General features: G+C 35.5%; 1 protein-coding gene across 3 annotated transcripts in view; it reads left to right on the top strand.

The window, feature by feature from the left end:
- Positions 1-15,112, top strand: part of LOC129232909 (serine/threonine-protein kinase haspin-like) — a 48,729-nt gene extending 33,617 nt beyond the window's left edge. For 2 of the 3 annotated variants that reach the window (XM_054867021.1, XM_054867015.1), the window contains 4 exons: positions 1,273-1,346; positions 7,389-7,620; positions 14,536-14,647; positions 14,880-15,112. In XM_054867021.1, the coding sequence (XP_054722996.1) occupies positions 1,273-1,346; positions 7,389-7,620; positions 14,536-14,647; positions 14,880-15,081 (620 nt within the window). In that variant the 3' untranslated portion in view covers positions 15,082-15,112. The remainder of the gene's footprint in view (positions 1-1,272; positions 1,347-7,388; positions 7,621-14,535; positions 14,648-14,879) is intronic. The other variant, XM_054867029.1, reaches the window with a different exon arrangement.
- The last annotated feature ends 1,304 nt before the right edge of the window (positions 15,113-16,416 follow it).

The raw sequence follows: 16,416 nt of genomic DNA, 5'->3' as shown, positions 1-16,416 counted from the left end.
AAAAAACATTATCATGCAGTTCGGTTGCCACCCCACACATCGCATCGTCTCTAGCTCCTGATGCGTCATTTCTCTGTCCATTAAAAACCTACTATAGCCAAGCATGTGACAACTTTATGGTCATTCATCTAGGACAAACTATCACAGACAAAAAAATTGGTGGGCTTTTGAGCACCGCTTACTTTAAGTCAGCTACAGTTGGAAATGACGATAAAAAGGGTTTAAAGAATGAGGGATCAAGACTCATTATTCTCTTGTTTTTAGCGGACTATGATGTTGTTGGCCATTAAACTGAGAAAAATAGCGCTAACCCTCAGACCTTGGAAGTGGACATGCAAAATAAAAACCCTCCAGACGAAGCAGAAGTTATGGCAAATGCCGATTCTGATGCACCAAAGAAGCCTGTTAGTGTTTCTGATTTCAATGCATTGCCTAAAGCAACACAATGTGGGGGGGGGGGAAGCAGAAAACTGAGCTCAAACATTCTTACAAACACACCCATCAAAGAAATGTCAGAACAAGGAGCAAAGCGGAAGGACAAAAAGATTATTTTAAAAAACAGGGAAAATAAGCTCGTAAAGCTAAAAAGGGAGTAAAAGAACTGAAGCTAAGTTCCTTTAGGTCCAAGTTTATTAGGTCCAATTCATGCTAAGCAATTCAGTTGCATCAACTACAAAAAATAGTGTTATAAGATGCTCTGCTTGTAAAGAGGAATATTGTGACCCTCCAACAGAAGAACGGACCCAGTGCTATAAAAGTCAAGAGTGGTGGCATGAGGCATGTTCCAGTTATGAAAATGGCATTTTTACTTGTATCTATTGTTCGCTGCACAACTTAACACTTCAACATTACGCTCCAATGGGTTACGCTTAATTTGGTACTTCATAAGCTGTAAAAACACAGTTATCATTTTTAAAACTAGATAACATATTCAAAACATAAAATGTGTTCAACCTTTTTCAACGTTGTCATCTTGCCCCAAGGTCAAAGTCATCTTGTCCCAGTACTGGGGCAAGATGACGATTTGCTAAGGTCATGAAAAAATAAAAATATCCTTCGTTATTTTTATTTTAAAAATTAAATGGTAATATATTTACTACCACAAAGGACTACTCTAACAGCTCATGTGAAATTAATTTTACTATCCTTAAAAATGAATTAATAAACAACAAAAATTGTTAACATAGTCATCTTGCCCCGGTCTCTCCTACGCAAGTTTGATTTGTTTATTTTTTTTTAAAGAAAAAAATGATCCTGTATTTATATTTTCAGATTGCTACAAAGAGGATCAAGCATTTATAACTATAGAAACAGAAGACAGTGGAGGAAGTTTGGGTACATACCCTGTAAGTAGAATTTTACTATAGAATGTTCGAAAATTTTTATGAAGTAGAAGAAGAGAAATAAGATATTTCGTAGGAGAACTGTTTTCAAGCAGTGAACTCATGATGTTTTTGTTTCTTCAGAGTTCACTTTTAATAAGTTAAAATTTTGATAGTAAACAAACAATAACACTAATTCATAAGAATTGTACTTGGTTGAATTGATGGATGCTTCTATAATCTTCATTTTTTCTATATAAATCACACGACAAAATTTTCAATGAAGTACATGTTTTCTATGGAACCAATTTTAAATAAGTTTAACATGGTATTGCATAATTGCATATTAGGAAACCATACAATAGTGCAATAATGGAAAAAAATTAAATAAGTAATAATCAAAAGAGCGTAATAAAACATGTTTCTGGGCGCATATATTATTTGCCCTCGTGTCCCAGTTACTGAAATATAGTAAACTCTCGATTATCCGCAATTCAATCAACAACGAGGAACATGTATTTTCGCAGTAAAAAGCAAATACCAATGGCTGTTCTTGATCAAAAATTTCAACTCAGTTGTGTTTGTTTATTTTTTTCCCTCATCGCACATACACGTTAGTCCAGTCATTTTAGCTAAAAAAAGGGGGGGGGGGGGTCAACCTCGGAATGCGATATAAGAAGCTATAAATTCATATATACTTGTATTTTGACACTCTAAATGCTGTCTCAAAAGTCTCATAAAATCTCGTGTCCGCGTCTTTAGATATTCAAGGTCAAAGGTCACAAAAATCAGTTTTTTGCAAATATCTCGTTTCCTATAGGTTTAATTTTATAAACATATATTTTAAATATTGTAGAGCATAAAATTCTCTACAACTTTTGCAAAAATATTTTTTTGTACCATCCGATTATGAGATAGGCGCCGAAGAGCGCGCAGCGCTTATTCATTTTCAGCATAATTCAAGGTCAACCGTTAGTCCCCACAGACAATGCGCCGTTTAAAGTCTGTAGGGTAAAAGCACCAATTGATGACACATTAAGGAGAATTTTTTGGTTTTTCAACAATTTTTCCTGCATTTATTATTTGATCCCCAAAGTTTAAAAATTTTCCACTAAGCCAATATCGTTTTTTTACATTTCGCTCATTAAAATTATCAAAACGATAAATCAATTATTTTTTATGCTTAAAACTTGGATGCATCTGTTTTCTCCTATTACTGACATGCTTGCACCAATTACTGACAGTGTGAGGAACCAATTATTGACACTATGAATAAAGATCACATTAATTTTATTTCCAACTTCAAAATGAAAAAAGTAATACTTAGGTCGAAATCAAAACAAGTCAAAGTTCAAATAAATTTCATTTCCAACTTTAAAATGGAAAAACTAATATACTTAGGTCGAAATCACAAAGCAAGTCATTGGTAGGTACCTACTGATTCCGAACAATGTTTTATGTAACAGTACAAGGTAGGAACTCTTCAATTTAATCAAGTTTTACAAATACAAATTTTAAACACGTATAAAATATCCTGCTATGTTTGAGTCTAACAATGCTATGGTTGAATCTTGGATTTTTTCTTCACTGATAGTTTCTTCTTTGCTTGCTTCATTGCTTTCTTCTTTTCTTTTTCAGCTGCCCCTTCTAGAATTTAATCTTCACTTTCTCTGAATTTTTCCTAGGTTTTTCCTACCACTAGTTCTTTCTTATTTTTCTTCCTCTTTTGCTTTCTTATCAAGTTTCACCTTTAGGTAATTTTCGTACTCAACAGAAGAGACAACAACTTGGCATTAACTCCCTGTTGCGAGATTTAACGGTCTTTTTTACAAGGTTCTGGCCAACTGAGAGCACATTTGAAAGGACGCGGTACTGGTAACTTTTTAGGTTTGACACGCGTTATTTCCCGAGTTCGAACGGTGGTTTTTGCAACATGCTTGGAAAATTTGTTGGATTTCACTGGTGCATTGGGGTCATTATGAACAATAGCTTCTATACATGAAATACACCACCAGCTCAGTCAATTCCAACCGAGGAATGCAGTTTCGTGCTTATTAGCACTCATCAGCCCGGCATAGGAGTGACTGAGCTAGAGATAGAAAACCTCTTAAGGAAGCCAAGAGTGCCAAACAAACTGGTAGCTAATACAGAATTAGCACTGACCAGACGAGTGACCGAAACAATGGTTTGGTTCAACACGAATTTTGAAGGCCTTATATAATTTAGAAGGCAAGTATATTCAGTAATAAGCACGAAACTGCAGTCCTCGGCTGGAATTGACTGAGCTGGCGGTGTATTTCATGTATTTCTGCCTTATCCCTGGCTTTAGGGTGGTAACTTACTGAAAATAGCTTCTATATTTATCAACTGATGCGGCTTCTGGATGGATCATCCGACTCGGGTTCGTTTTTTGGAAGAGGGAGGGGGGGGGGGATTCAGGACGTTACCAAAGTCTTTGAGGGGTTCGGATGGATTGAATTCAATGTCATCTTCACCTGCAAATAGTGATTGCTGATTAGAAAGATAACGTTTGCAGGATATACTGCATTACACACCTCTTCTCTGAGCACATCGTCAATGAGCGCTCTCCCCCTTGAGATGTATCCAAAATCTCTTCCCTAGCAAGCTCCATGTGGCAACACCTTCGCGTTTCTTTTCAAAGTTATTAGGAGAGATGAATCCTCAATATGACCAGTATTTCGTGGTGATTCTTTAAATAAATTTATGGTATCTTCGCCAATGAATTACTCCAGGATCAACAACACTTATTGAACGCCCTTCGAAATAGGTTTTGAACCAGTGGGATTCGAGGTAATCATTTCTTCAGAGAATACCACTGTGGCTGTCATGTCCCAAGATACAAGTCCGCATTTTCTGACGCCACTTTTCATTATTGCTGATGAGATTCCTCTTATGACCTCATCCAATAAGGGGCAAATGTATTTCTTTTTCAACATTATATTCATGTGTTTCACTCGCCAATTATGCACTGTCGTCTTCCAGATTTTTTTTTTATGACCTAAACACGGAGACGTCCATCGGCGGCACGAAGTGGATCGTATTCGGGGGCAAAGCAATGATAATTATATTTTTCTTCATACAAAAGCCATTCAAATGGTAGGTTTAGTGCGATGAGTGGCCATCCATGAAAAAAATTACTGGGAAAAATTACCATGAAAATCATTTTCTCCAAGCCAAGATTCAAATATCTTTGTGATATGATAAATTCAAAAAATGTTGTCCCAGTCATCCACCCGTTTTCAGATTTTCCCATGTCCCATTCATCAGGGACGCTTTCCACAATGATGTCGGGTACTCTCTCGTACTTAAATACCGCCATTGGTGGAGCTACATCAGCAAGCGCATTGGCAGTTGTAAAAACAGTGAGACATTTTTTTTTCGTCCTTGTTGACAGTTAAATAAACATTCTTTGCTCCTTTGGGAGCCAAACACTGTTTCCTCCTTAGGATAGAGAAAAAATGCGGTACTATCCCCATTGGATCACCCTTTGTGGATTTTCTAATACGAGGGTTATTTTTTTTTTTTTTTTTTTTCAAAATCCGATCGATCGCGAAGTGAAAACCAGAAAGTCAAGCCGGTGACGCTGTGCGTAGATTTGTTGCGCAGTTTCTCAAGTAAGATTGTGCAGTGCATCAGGTCGCTGTGGTTATTTCGAAGCACGCAGTAAAAGAGGAAACATGCCTCGAACAATTGCGTCTTCCGCTAAGTGTTAAGTGAGAAGCTGTAATTGGATTTCTGAATGCTGAAGGAAGGGCAATTCAGAAGAAACATAGAGGAACGTTGTCATCAGGCATTGTCTTTCTGCACGACAATGCGCGCCCACACACTGCTGCTTTAACCAAAAGCCTCCTGCAGCAGTATCGATTGGACAGTGTTTGATCATCCTCCTTACAGCCCAGACTTGGCGCTATCCGATTACCATCTCTTTGGTCACATGAAACGCTGGCTAGGAAGACAGATGTTTGGCTCCGACGCCAAGCTGCAGTCCAGCATACAGAATTGGCTGAAAGCACAGGCGGCTGCCTTCTATGACGAGGATATCGAAAAAATGGTACCACAATATCTTAATTGGAGCGGCGACTAGGTCCAGAAGTAGTTGGAAGCTGTAGTACATATTCCAAATAAAAGAGTTTTCATTGTCTTTGTGGTCTTCATTTCGTGATCGATCGGACTTTGAAAAAAAAAAATAATAATAATAATAATAACACTCGTACATTAAACAGTTCTCGTGGAAAGGCGCGTTAAACATAGCTCTCGAATTCCTGTCGTCGAAGTGAAAAGGGAGCAAAAAATTAACATTAAATTTTGCTTCAAGTTGGGCAAAACAGCTGCAGAATTATATACAAAATGTTAAAACAAGTTCATTTGAACTCTTGAATGTTTTAAACACTTTTAGGAAGGGCGCAAAAGCGTCGATGGTGATTCACACACAGGTTGGCCGCAGTTCGTACGCACGCTGGGAGCAATTGAAAAAGTTCGCATTATGGTGACAACAGGAATTAAAGAGCTATGTGTAATACGCCCTTTCCACGAGAACCACTTACTTCAGAATGGCGCCGATTGCATTGCACATGCGCAAGAAAACGCTCTTCAATATGCAATCATTTGCGCCATCTTCCGGCTTTTCGTTCTCTTAGTTACTTCAGTCCTGAAAATAAATAGCCGGACCTTGTATGTACACATATGTATAAAGGGTGAATTTGACCTAATCTGCCAAACGAAAAGGAGGTGTTAGAAGACCCTAAGTGGAGCATAGAACCATCCATTATCCTCTCCAATTTGTAACCGTAACCGAGTAGATAGAAAAAAATGAGCCAAAAAAAAATCTGAGATGAAGACCGATTTCTGAAATTCTTGGAAAATCTACACACAAAATAAATAATAGTTGAAAAAAGCAGGCCAAGTCCTATAAAACACACTTTTTCTTCGAGATAGTTACATTTTTCAGCGAGCTACAAGCTTTGAAACATTTGAAGCAAAGTTGAATTGTTACGAAAATCTGTACACGGCATTTTCAAAAACTTCGACTGAGCTACTATCAGTGATTTGAACTACATGTAAAATTATATGTGACAAAATTAAAAGCTTTAAAAATCTTTACAGCAGTACACTTAAAGTTAACATATTATACTATTAAAATTACAAAGCAAACTCATTAAAAGAAAAAAAAATGAAAACAAGTTAAAATTTGCAAGTAAAGCAATCTATACTTTGTATGTTTCCTAAAAATAATCAAACCGAAGTTTAGTACATATGCCAACATTAAAGATGTAAGAGTGCACAGTTGCACAGTGCAGGGGAGAAAGAAGGAAAAAAATGGATCAAAGGTTTTGGCATTTTTGGGTAGCATTTAACGACCGAAAAAAAAGGAGTTAGTGAGAAAATGGAGGAGAATATCTGGCAAATTGTGAAAAAATTGGAGATATAGGAGGACTATAAGCCCTGCATCGCTATGGAAAGATGTGCAAACTATGTAGTTCTATACTACATGCACAACTGCTAACTGTCAGTACCAAACAATAATGTTATACAGAAGTAAGCTTCCGCCCCTAAACCAGGGCTAAGACAGAACTACATGCAATATGTCAGACAGCCCGGTTTTCACATCCAGAGACTGTAGTTTCGTTCTTATTAGAACTGCTCCGCCTGGAATAGTAAATACAGACCTCATAAGTTCTAACAAGAACGAAACTGCAGTCTCTGGATGTGATAACAGGGCTATCTGGTATACTGCATGTAGCTCTGTCTTAGCCCTGGCTTAAGGTCAGTAACTTACTGCTAAATACCCAAGCTTTGCCTTCAATTCCCGAGTCAGACCGCACCATGCTGCGGACATTCGCTGGTGAGATAAATTCACTTTATCTACTAGTTTGTTGGCACTCTCAGCTTCAATGAGATAACATCTGCCTCCTTTTTGGTCATTCACTATTCCAGACTGAGGAGTTCTAACAAGAACGAAACTAGTCTCTGGATGTGATAACTGGGCTGTCTCGTATATTGCATGTAATGATAATATAATTTTTTTTTTCATTTCTTCACTTTTAGATAACATGCTGTCTCGAAGCTAAATCGATTTTTAAGCAAGTTGCAACAGCTGTAGCAGTGGCAGAAGAAGAATTATTTTTCGAACATCGAGACCTGCACATGAATAATATTTTGATCAAGGAATGCAACGAAGAAGAATTGGTTTTCAAATTACGAAACAAAAGGCACGTCATCAAAACGTATGGAGTGAAAGCCACTATAATAGACTTTACATACTCAAGAATTTCTACCAGTAAGTAGAGCTTCTATTATCCATTAACTTGATTGAAATGTGGGGATGTAATTTAATATTTCAAACACGACATGATAAGATGAAGCAGCTGCTTTTAGTTCTCTTGGATTAGAGGTTGCCGACAAATAATGTCATGCTTTGAGAGGTAAAATCAGCAACTATTATTATTATTTTTTTTTTAACATTTCAAAAATATCGAACTTCCTCCAAAGTCTGTTTCACAAGCTGCTCTCTTCTTTCCCCTTCTCTCTTTATTTTAAAAATCATTACTTGTCTAAACTGACCCCTAGAATAGGGACTTTCAGGAAAGCTTTTTCGATTTCTAAAGGAGGGTTTTGGAGACTATTATCAACATTATCAAGTTTATGAATTTATGACTGTTCAGTATGTGATTAGCAATTTATGGGGTTTCATGATTGTATGACAAAGTAATGTATGACAAGGGTCAATGTATGACAAGGGGGGAGGGAGGAGGTAACAAGAAGTGCGACATCACGAATTTTTATAACAATATTGTTGCACGTTCGATGCAACTTCAAACTTTCTTTCAATGACGACACAGTTCTTGAGAAAAGCACAAGAGATTTATTTACAGCTATGTACAAAAAATGTAGTTACAACTGCTAAATCAATCATCAGCAACAAGCAAATATCAATTATCGCCGTATATTCAACGGTCACACACGTATTTACATCAAAATATGCAAAATTCAGCGCAACGCAAACTTCTAGCGGAACGTTGAAAACGAGACTCCACAGTTAAAAAACAAACTCCTCCATTCACAAGATGCGCGGCGTTTTATACCAATCGAAGAAATATCTAGAAAATCCCACAAAGTTTCTCATATTTTTTTTTTTTATTCCATTCACAAATCTTATCTTTCCGAAATGGAGGGACCATATACTTCATTCGAATGTAAGGGGGTTGTATATTCATTACAAGAAACTATTTACAGGTTACGTTACTAAGAGAATTTTAGATGAAAGATAATGGAATAAACGCCAAATTTAGCCCAATTACAACAAATTAATCATAAAAATAATTACTATTTACAGAATTCGTAACAATATGCTTATGAAATACAGTTTGACTCGTGATAAGGGAGGGAAGGGGCAAGGTGAAGAGTGACACTCTGTGACAAAGGTGGGAGGGGGTCAAAAAATTATGAAAAAAGTGTGATATCATTCATGGACAGTCCCGTAATCGTCTATATAGACTAAAATGTCTTTTCCAGGAGTCGAGGCCATACATAAAAAATATTTTCGGGGGGAATCTCATAATAGAAGTACATTGGAGTATTTACATATGAATAACTCATGGCCCCCACATTTATTGCAGAGCTGAAAGCCCAGTTACCAGATCATGTCGAGGACATCCTTCCAGTTCTGCTAAGTGGAAAAAATGTAACAAAAATAAGCTTTAATTTTGCTTTTTTAATCACGGACCCTATTGCTGTTTCACCCCCATGTAGGAATCACAGGGATGGAAAACCAAAAATTCATTTCTCTACCAGCAAAAATGTCAATTTTGTATCAGAACGAAGGAGTTTTGTATCAGTAAAAACACGGTTTTGTATCAGAATGATCAGTTTTGTATCAGGTAAACTCACGGTTTTGAAACAGAATCTTTAATTTTGGACAAGATCACTACACACTTTAAAGCAAATAGAAAACATTTGCAGCAAAAAGTAGTACATAGATAATTTTAAAAACCCAATTTGGCAGCATTCATTCATTTTTTATTCATTCTAAAAAAAGTGTAAAACCTACTTTTAGTAAACGTACGATTAATCATAGTACATATCTAACTAGAATCTTAATTTAGTTGTTTCATAACATTTGTTGATTTGCAAACATTTAATAAAAAGAGGCAGATTAAATACACATTACGAGTTCCGTTTGGTATAAAGAGCATCCCTTTCATGAAAACAGCCCTTTCAAAATGGATTTTAAACAAACTGATACTAACTTGCAGAGCTGTAGGGGCTAAGAGGCCCCCTGAGCATTGCAAAGCGACAGTTTTAAGCATTTGAAATCTACTTTGAAGTTCATGGTCTCTAGTAATATATTTTGCTCTTAAATTGATCCTAGGATTTTCCGTTAAAATAGAAACTCATAGAATACGCTGTTCTAATTAATTGAGAAACTTGGAACATGCTTTAATTGATGAAGAAAGAAAATGTCCTTCAAGCGGCACAGAATGTTTAGGGGTGTGAGAAATCTTTCATCCCTTTAATAGTCAATTTACGTGAAATCTTAGCTTAAAAAATAAACTATTAAAAAAATAATTTGAAATTAAAAATAAAAAAACCTCACAAACCCCCGGGGCTCAAAGTAATTTTATACAAAATTCCTGGACGCAGGCTCGCCCCAGACTTTCTTTCACAATATCTTTGATATTACTTTTTTTAAATCTAACGAGAACATGACACAGACAACAACTATAGTATTTAAATTTAAAAATACCTTTAGTTTCACTCAAAGCTAAAGAGGGGGAAAAAACCCTTTAAAAACGTACTTATAGGCAGTTTCTAATTATTAAAAAAAAAGGAGAGGGCGGGGGGGGGGAGATGCTAGTATAAAGATGTGAGATTTTACTTCAGTTCAAAAAATAAAAAAACTTTTTTGGAATTGGATCTGCTGTTAAAGCATGAAAAGTAAAGTTTTTGGGCACAAAAAACATTTCTTTTAACAGAATGATTTAAAGATTTTAAAAATAAATAAAAGTTTTTATAACTTAACATATGAATATAATTTAGAAACCATTAACATTGTTAAGGTTCACACCGAACTTTTAGACCTTGTTTAAAATGTTCTCACCTTGCATCAATATCTGAAATTTTACTTTTAATAATTGAATTAATAAGTCCCCCTTGCACTAAAAAATAAACAAAATCTTGGGGGGGGGGATGAAAATATAAATAAATGAATATAAATTCTTCAAACTTTACAGACTTTTTCAGCCCTTAGAAAATTTAAAATTGAAAATTCTTTAAAAAAGATGGAAGTGTTTTGAAATTTTAATTAACAACTACATAAGAAATTATTTATCAACATTTATACAAAATAGGCTCACTGATCCTTTTCAGGCAATAATTTAGCATTACTTTTAACTTTAATAATCAGCTCATTTTCAGGAGTAATATTTCATTGGCTGATAAAAAAAAAAAAAGATGTGGACCCCAGTGGCATATATATGTTTTTATTTTCGAGGGGGCCCCTATAACCGAGATTAGCTCCCCTCCTCCATTTTTTTTTTTGTAGTTTCAACTTTTTTTTTGGGAGGGGGGGAGGACCGGTGCCCTGATCTTCTCATTTTTTTTTCAAGGTGGGGCAAGGACTTCATTCCATCTTCCAAGGGCAGAACCAAAACATAGTTTTAAGAAGGCACTCTTAAAAAATTCTCGCTTCTGATGGAGGAAGAGGGGGGGGGGGGGGGTCCGGTGTGTTCTCCCCCGGAAATTTTTTGAAATCCCTAAGAACGCAGTTTTAGACCGTCTCTGGTGATGCTTTGGGGTGAAATAATTTTGGGGGCACTTCTGTGGAAATTTTTAGAAATCGAAACCTTAAAAACGCTATTTTCGGCTACATTTGTTGCAGATAGAGTAATAAAAGGAATAGGACTTTTTGAAGTTGTCCCCGATTGATTTTTTTAAAAAACAAGAGCTTAATCGATCATCTCTCTGCCCGATTTTTCGAAATTGAAGTTCTATAAGCGCAAATTTCGCCCTTTACTTCGTTAAGGACAGAACGGTTCTGGGGCCCTCCCGGAAACTATTTCGAAATTGAAGTCCTAAAAAACGTTTAAGTTTTAAATAGATATTTAGTGGTTAATTCAGCTAAGAGATAATCAGTGGGATTTAAATGCTATCCACCTTAAAGTTTTAGAAATTATAGTTTTTTAATTTTCAGATTTCATTTGGGAGTTTTGGTCACTCGTCCTTTTTTTTTTTTTTTGTAATTGAAGTCTTTAGAACGCGACTGCGGACCTTTTTGGTAATGTTAGAGGTTTGGCCAATTTTTAAAATTGAAGCCCCAGAATAATCAATGTTGAACGATTTTCGATGCTATTATAGTAAGCAATGCGTTTAGTAATTGTCCCTGGAAATTTTTCGACATTGAAGCCTTAGAAAACGAGATTCGAGACGCTCTTTTATGGTTTTGGTGCGTGCGTGCGGGGGGGGGGACAGCTTGTGAAGCTTAGCATTTTGAAGACCTTTTTAGTTTTAAACCGACTGGGCAAAAGAAAAAAAACGGGGCTGTGGGATGAAAAGAAATAGAGTTGATGGGCGTAATTACCTGATTAATAGTTAGCAACTTTTGAAACTTTTTATTTTAAGGTTCTTTTCAAAAGCAATTCAGCTTTTTTTCCCCAACATTAGGCAATCTTTGGAAAGAAAGAGTTCAAAAATCCTCCTCAAAAATTAAAGATAAAACACAACTTCAGGTTATCTTTGGAGAATGTAGACGTTTACAGCTAAGGAGTGGTTAAGGATCTCCATCCGAAAGTTTTCAAAGCTGAAATCTTAAAGGCACAATTCCAGACTATTTTTGGGTAGTAACCTTAGTGAAAGGATGGTGATACCAGGACTCTCCTCCAGAAATGTTTTGAAATTGATGTCCGAAAAACGCCTAAATAAATGCGTTTTTAGGGCATCAATTTTCCAATATTACTCCAACCGAACAACTAAAACGTATTTTAAATTTCTTGCAAGGAACGAGAGTTATGGGGAGAAATATTTTGAAGACCTTCTTATCAGGTTGACTAGAAAAAAAAAAAAAAAAGTTGGGAGGTGGGGATAGTGAAAGAAAGAGGGGGTGAACTTAATTTGCTACGCAATAATCTGCATCTGTTAAAAAATTTTAGTTTAGTTTTCTTTTTGGAAAGAAAAAAAAAACGATATTTCCCCCCCCCCCAACATTATTTGCTTTTCTTTTTTTGAAAAATAACTACGCTTTCCCCAGATACATTCTTTTCTTGAGTAAGAGGTACGGATCCCCTGGACCCCTTCTGAACACCATTGCCTGTTGCCCCCTATAACGCAGGGTTCCTAAATTTTAGCGATTCGCGCCACAGTTTGAAGAATTAGAATTTTCTAACGGCATCCTAGTCTAGTTTACTTATTATTGTTACCATGGGCACTTCGAGACACTCATCACCTCTTTTTGTGGCACCCAATTCGGAAATTCCTAACATAACGTATTATAACTATTATTATCCCTATCATTTTTTGTTTGTTCTTTTTTTCTACCTTCATTTATTTTTTTTTCTAGATTTCGGAGGGGGCCCGGGCCCCCTCAGTCCCTCCCTTATATACGCCCTTGGTGGACCCCATATTGCTGTTTTGTACGTTGATTTACACATTACCTACCGCGACTACATATTTGCATTTTATTTAACTTTACTCAATGTCGATGTGTTACTTTTGATTAGTTCAAACATCACCCGGTATCAGAGGAACTATTTTTACTAAACATCAGTAGTAACCGGTAGAAGATGTGGTAAAAACTATATTTTATTTAATAGCTTAAAAGAAATAGATGCAGGAAAATGTGTTAAAAAACTACTCTTTTAAAAATATTTAAAAGAAATGGACGAATGGATGTGTGGTAGAGATTATACTGCTTAAATGCAGTTAAAAAAAATAATTTTTAATATTTTTATGAACTTTAAAGATACTTTTTTTGCGCACATATTATTAAATTAAAAGAACTTAATTTTATTCAAAACGTGAAATAATTATCAAAATAAGTCAATTGCAAGTAATATAGGATAAAACAACTTCTATTTTGCAAAATAGCTGAAAAATTAACAGGATGCAAAAGGATTGAAACTTAAAGTAGAGCACGCAAATTTCGGCGAATATAAAGAATTCTTTACCCCCTCTTTTACTTATTTGCTCCTTTTTATCATTCAATGACAAAAAATGAATGCAACTGCTTTTTTTTTCTTGTAGAGAATGTTTTTGGATAATAAACTTTGTACTTTGGGGTAAAAATCGCTAATTTCGCCGTTTTGTATCAGGTTGTATCAGAAATTGAAAATTGGCGCAGATTTTCCACCCCTGGCACCATTATAACATCACCATTCTTGTGGATTAAACAGAAACGAATGAAAGTTTTTTTTAAAACAAAAATAAGCAATTAATTTTTTTTTTTTAATATTTCAAAAATATCGAACCGCCTCCAGAGGCTGTTTCACAAGCTGATCTTCTCTCTTTCCCTTTATCTCTCTATTTTCCGAATCATTACTTGTCTAAATTGACCCCCTAGAATAGGGACTTTCAGGAAAAATTTTTCGTTTTCCAAAAGAGGGTTTTGGAGATGATTATCATTATTTCATATATGCCTCCACTTGCCAAATCGCTAAACTCTTCATTAAACCTTATTTCAGGTTTAATTGTGCGTTATTGATGCCTAGCATGTGATTTTATATTTAAGTTTTGGTTTAGTACATTTCTGACCATATGACAATGTTGACAGAAAATGTAACACGAGGCCATTTACTCCTACGGATAATACCATCTTATTCATCTCTTTCCCTACTTTTTTATGGAATTAATCAATTTGGCAAGTGAAGCGTTCACGTACTATACAGCGTGTTTAATGTAGCTTTAGGGATCCGGGGGACATATAAAAAGTACGATTTTATATTTTTTTTTATTAAATTCTTTTATTGCTTCAGATTTTCAATATCATGACTATGCATCTCATTTTGACCATTTTTTGCAATTGGTCAAAATGAGACACATGTCCCAAAGGAAATAGGTATCTAGGGCTAACGTCTTAGATTAAATGGGGACATGGTGTATAAATTCTATGAACTAATACATGTTCAACAGGTTAACTAAAGCTTTCATTATACAATAACTTACTTTCCACAGGACCCATTTGATAAAAGTATGTCTTTTTTAGCTGATGGAATAAAGTTTATGGATTTGAATAATGTTTATGATCCCGAACCCGATTCTCCAAGAAAGTTTCTAGACCATCATTTTGTTTATAGTCAGATGGAAGAAATAACTAGGTACGTTAACTTTGTACTTCCTTTCAAATAATGATACTGGTTTTGTTTTACACATGGAAAAAAAAACAAAGAAATAATTTTGTCTTTGCAATTCAAAATCCTAAAAGCATTCAAGTAGCTATTTATGAGAAATAAAATTTCTCAAAAATCTTCCAAAGAAAACTATCACTGCAATTTTTTTAATTGTCCAATAATCATTTCATGCCATTCATTAACCATTTTTCCTTTTCAGAAGTCAATGGAGCACTTTTTCTCCGAAGACTAATATCTTGTGGTTGAAACATGTTGCCGAATGCTTGTGGCAGGAACTAAAAGACAAAGATCCGACAAGTAATGAAGAAACAGCTTCACAAATTTCGCTGCTGGTTTATAACAGAACTTGTCTTTCCTATGAAAGTGCATCAGAATTTGTCGGAGAAATTGTAGCTGAATGAAATTTAACGTGGATCTTAATGATTGTCTTAAATTGTCATCAATAAATATCATTTGTTATTGTTCGCCTCGTAAGTTCAGAAATGGGGTCGTTTCCAAAATTTAGAAAGTATTTTTTTTTCTGAAAGAGCATGCTTAAAAACATAGGATTTGACCATTTAAAAACTAATTTCACAAAGTTTAATATTTCTTAACAATTATTTTAATCAGTGTGCAGATTCAATTTTAATTTTTATGCTTCTGCACATGACATCACAAGTGACAAATGCCATTAGTGCATAGCGCAATATTTAATTCGCTTCTTTACTTACATGCACTGGCAACAATATAGTTGATAGCAAGCGAAGAGTGCAATGTTTAATTTGCTTCTGAATTATCATTATCTGGAAACGGGGTAGACAGCAAGCGTAAGCATTCAGTGTTCCAGTGGAATCTTAATGTAAATAAATTTCACTTACAAAAATCTGCTTACATCTCCCAAAATAGATTAATACTTTCTATTTTAAATTGGAGTAAAGTTAAAATTTTAGATTTAAAACTTTTTAAATAAATATTCGTAGTATTCGGCCAAATATTCGGTTAGAATTTTAAGCGAATATTCGGTATTCGTTACTCGGCAAAATATGGTATTCGGTGCATCTCTATATATGAATCTAGTTCTACTGAACTAGATTACAAATCTGAAGGTTCAAAAAAGGCACTATTAAAAGTTGTAGTATTGTGTAGGCGAGTGTGTCTTTGTGTAGGCGTGTGTAGGTGTTTGTGTGTGTGTGTGCTTGTAGGCATGTGTGTGTATACATATGCAACAGTGTGTAAGCATTTATGTGTGTAGGCATGCATTTGTGTATGTATGCGTGTGTGTAGCGTAGAATATGGATGCAACCTGGAGACTGATTTTGCTAGAGGAGCAGCATCAGGAGGGGCCGGGGACGGTGTTGTTGCAGAGGAAGGTGGGGGGGGGGGGGTAAAATTGTAGGAACGTCATTTAAAGGTCAAATGAAAACAATAAGCAATTCGTGATTGCTCAACTGAATTCAGCCTTTGCTTTTTTAGCCATGGCTGAAATACTGGCAAAAATTCAAGCTATGTCTTGCTTATCATCCACCCTGAATCCAACTGTTCTAATCCCCAACCCTGGGGCATACTGAACTTAATCACTATCACTTTTCATTGCAAGCACTCCGGATCCTTTTGGGTTGAGAAAAAATGCAGTTTTCTCGCAATTAAAAATTCGATTTTTATTTTCTAAAGTGCCAAGGTGATTGTTATCTTTTAAATAGTCGTAAACAGTATTGAACCAGTTCCTTAGGCTTTCTGTGGTTACTTTTGAACGGGAC

The sequence above is a fragment of the Uloborus diversus genome, chromosome 1 (genome assembly GCF_026930045.1).
Source record: "Uloborus diversus isolate 005 chromosome 1, Udiv.v.3.1, whole genome shotgun sequence".
Lineage (NCBI taxonomy): Eukaryota > Metazoa > Arthropoda > Arachnida > Araneae > Uloboridae > Uloborus > Uloborus diversus.
This window is presented reverse-complemented; position numbering and strand designations above follow the sequence as displayed.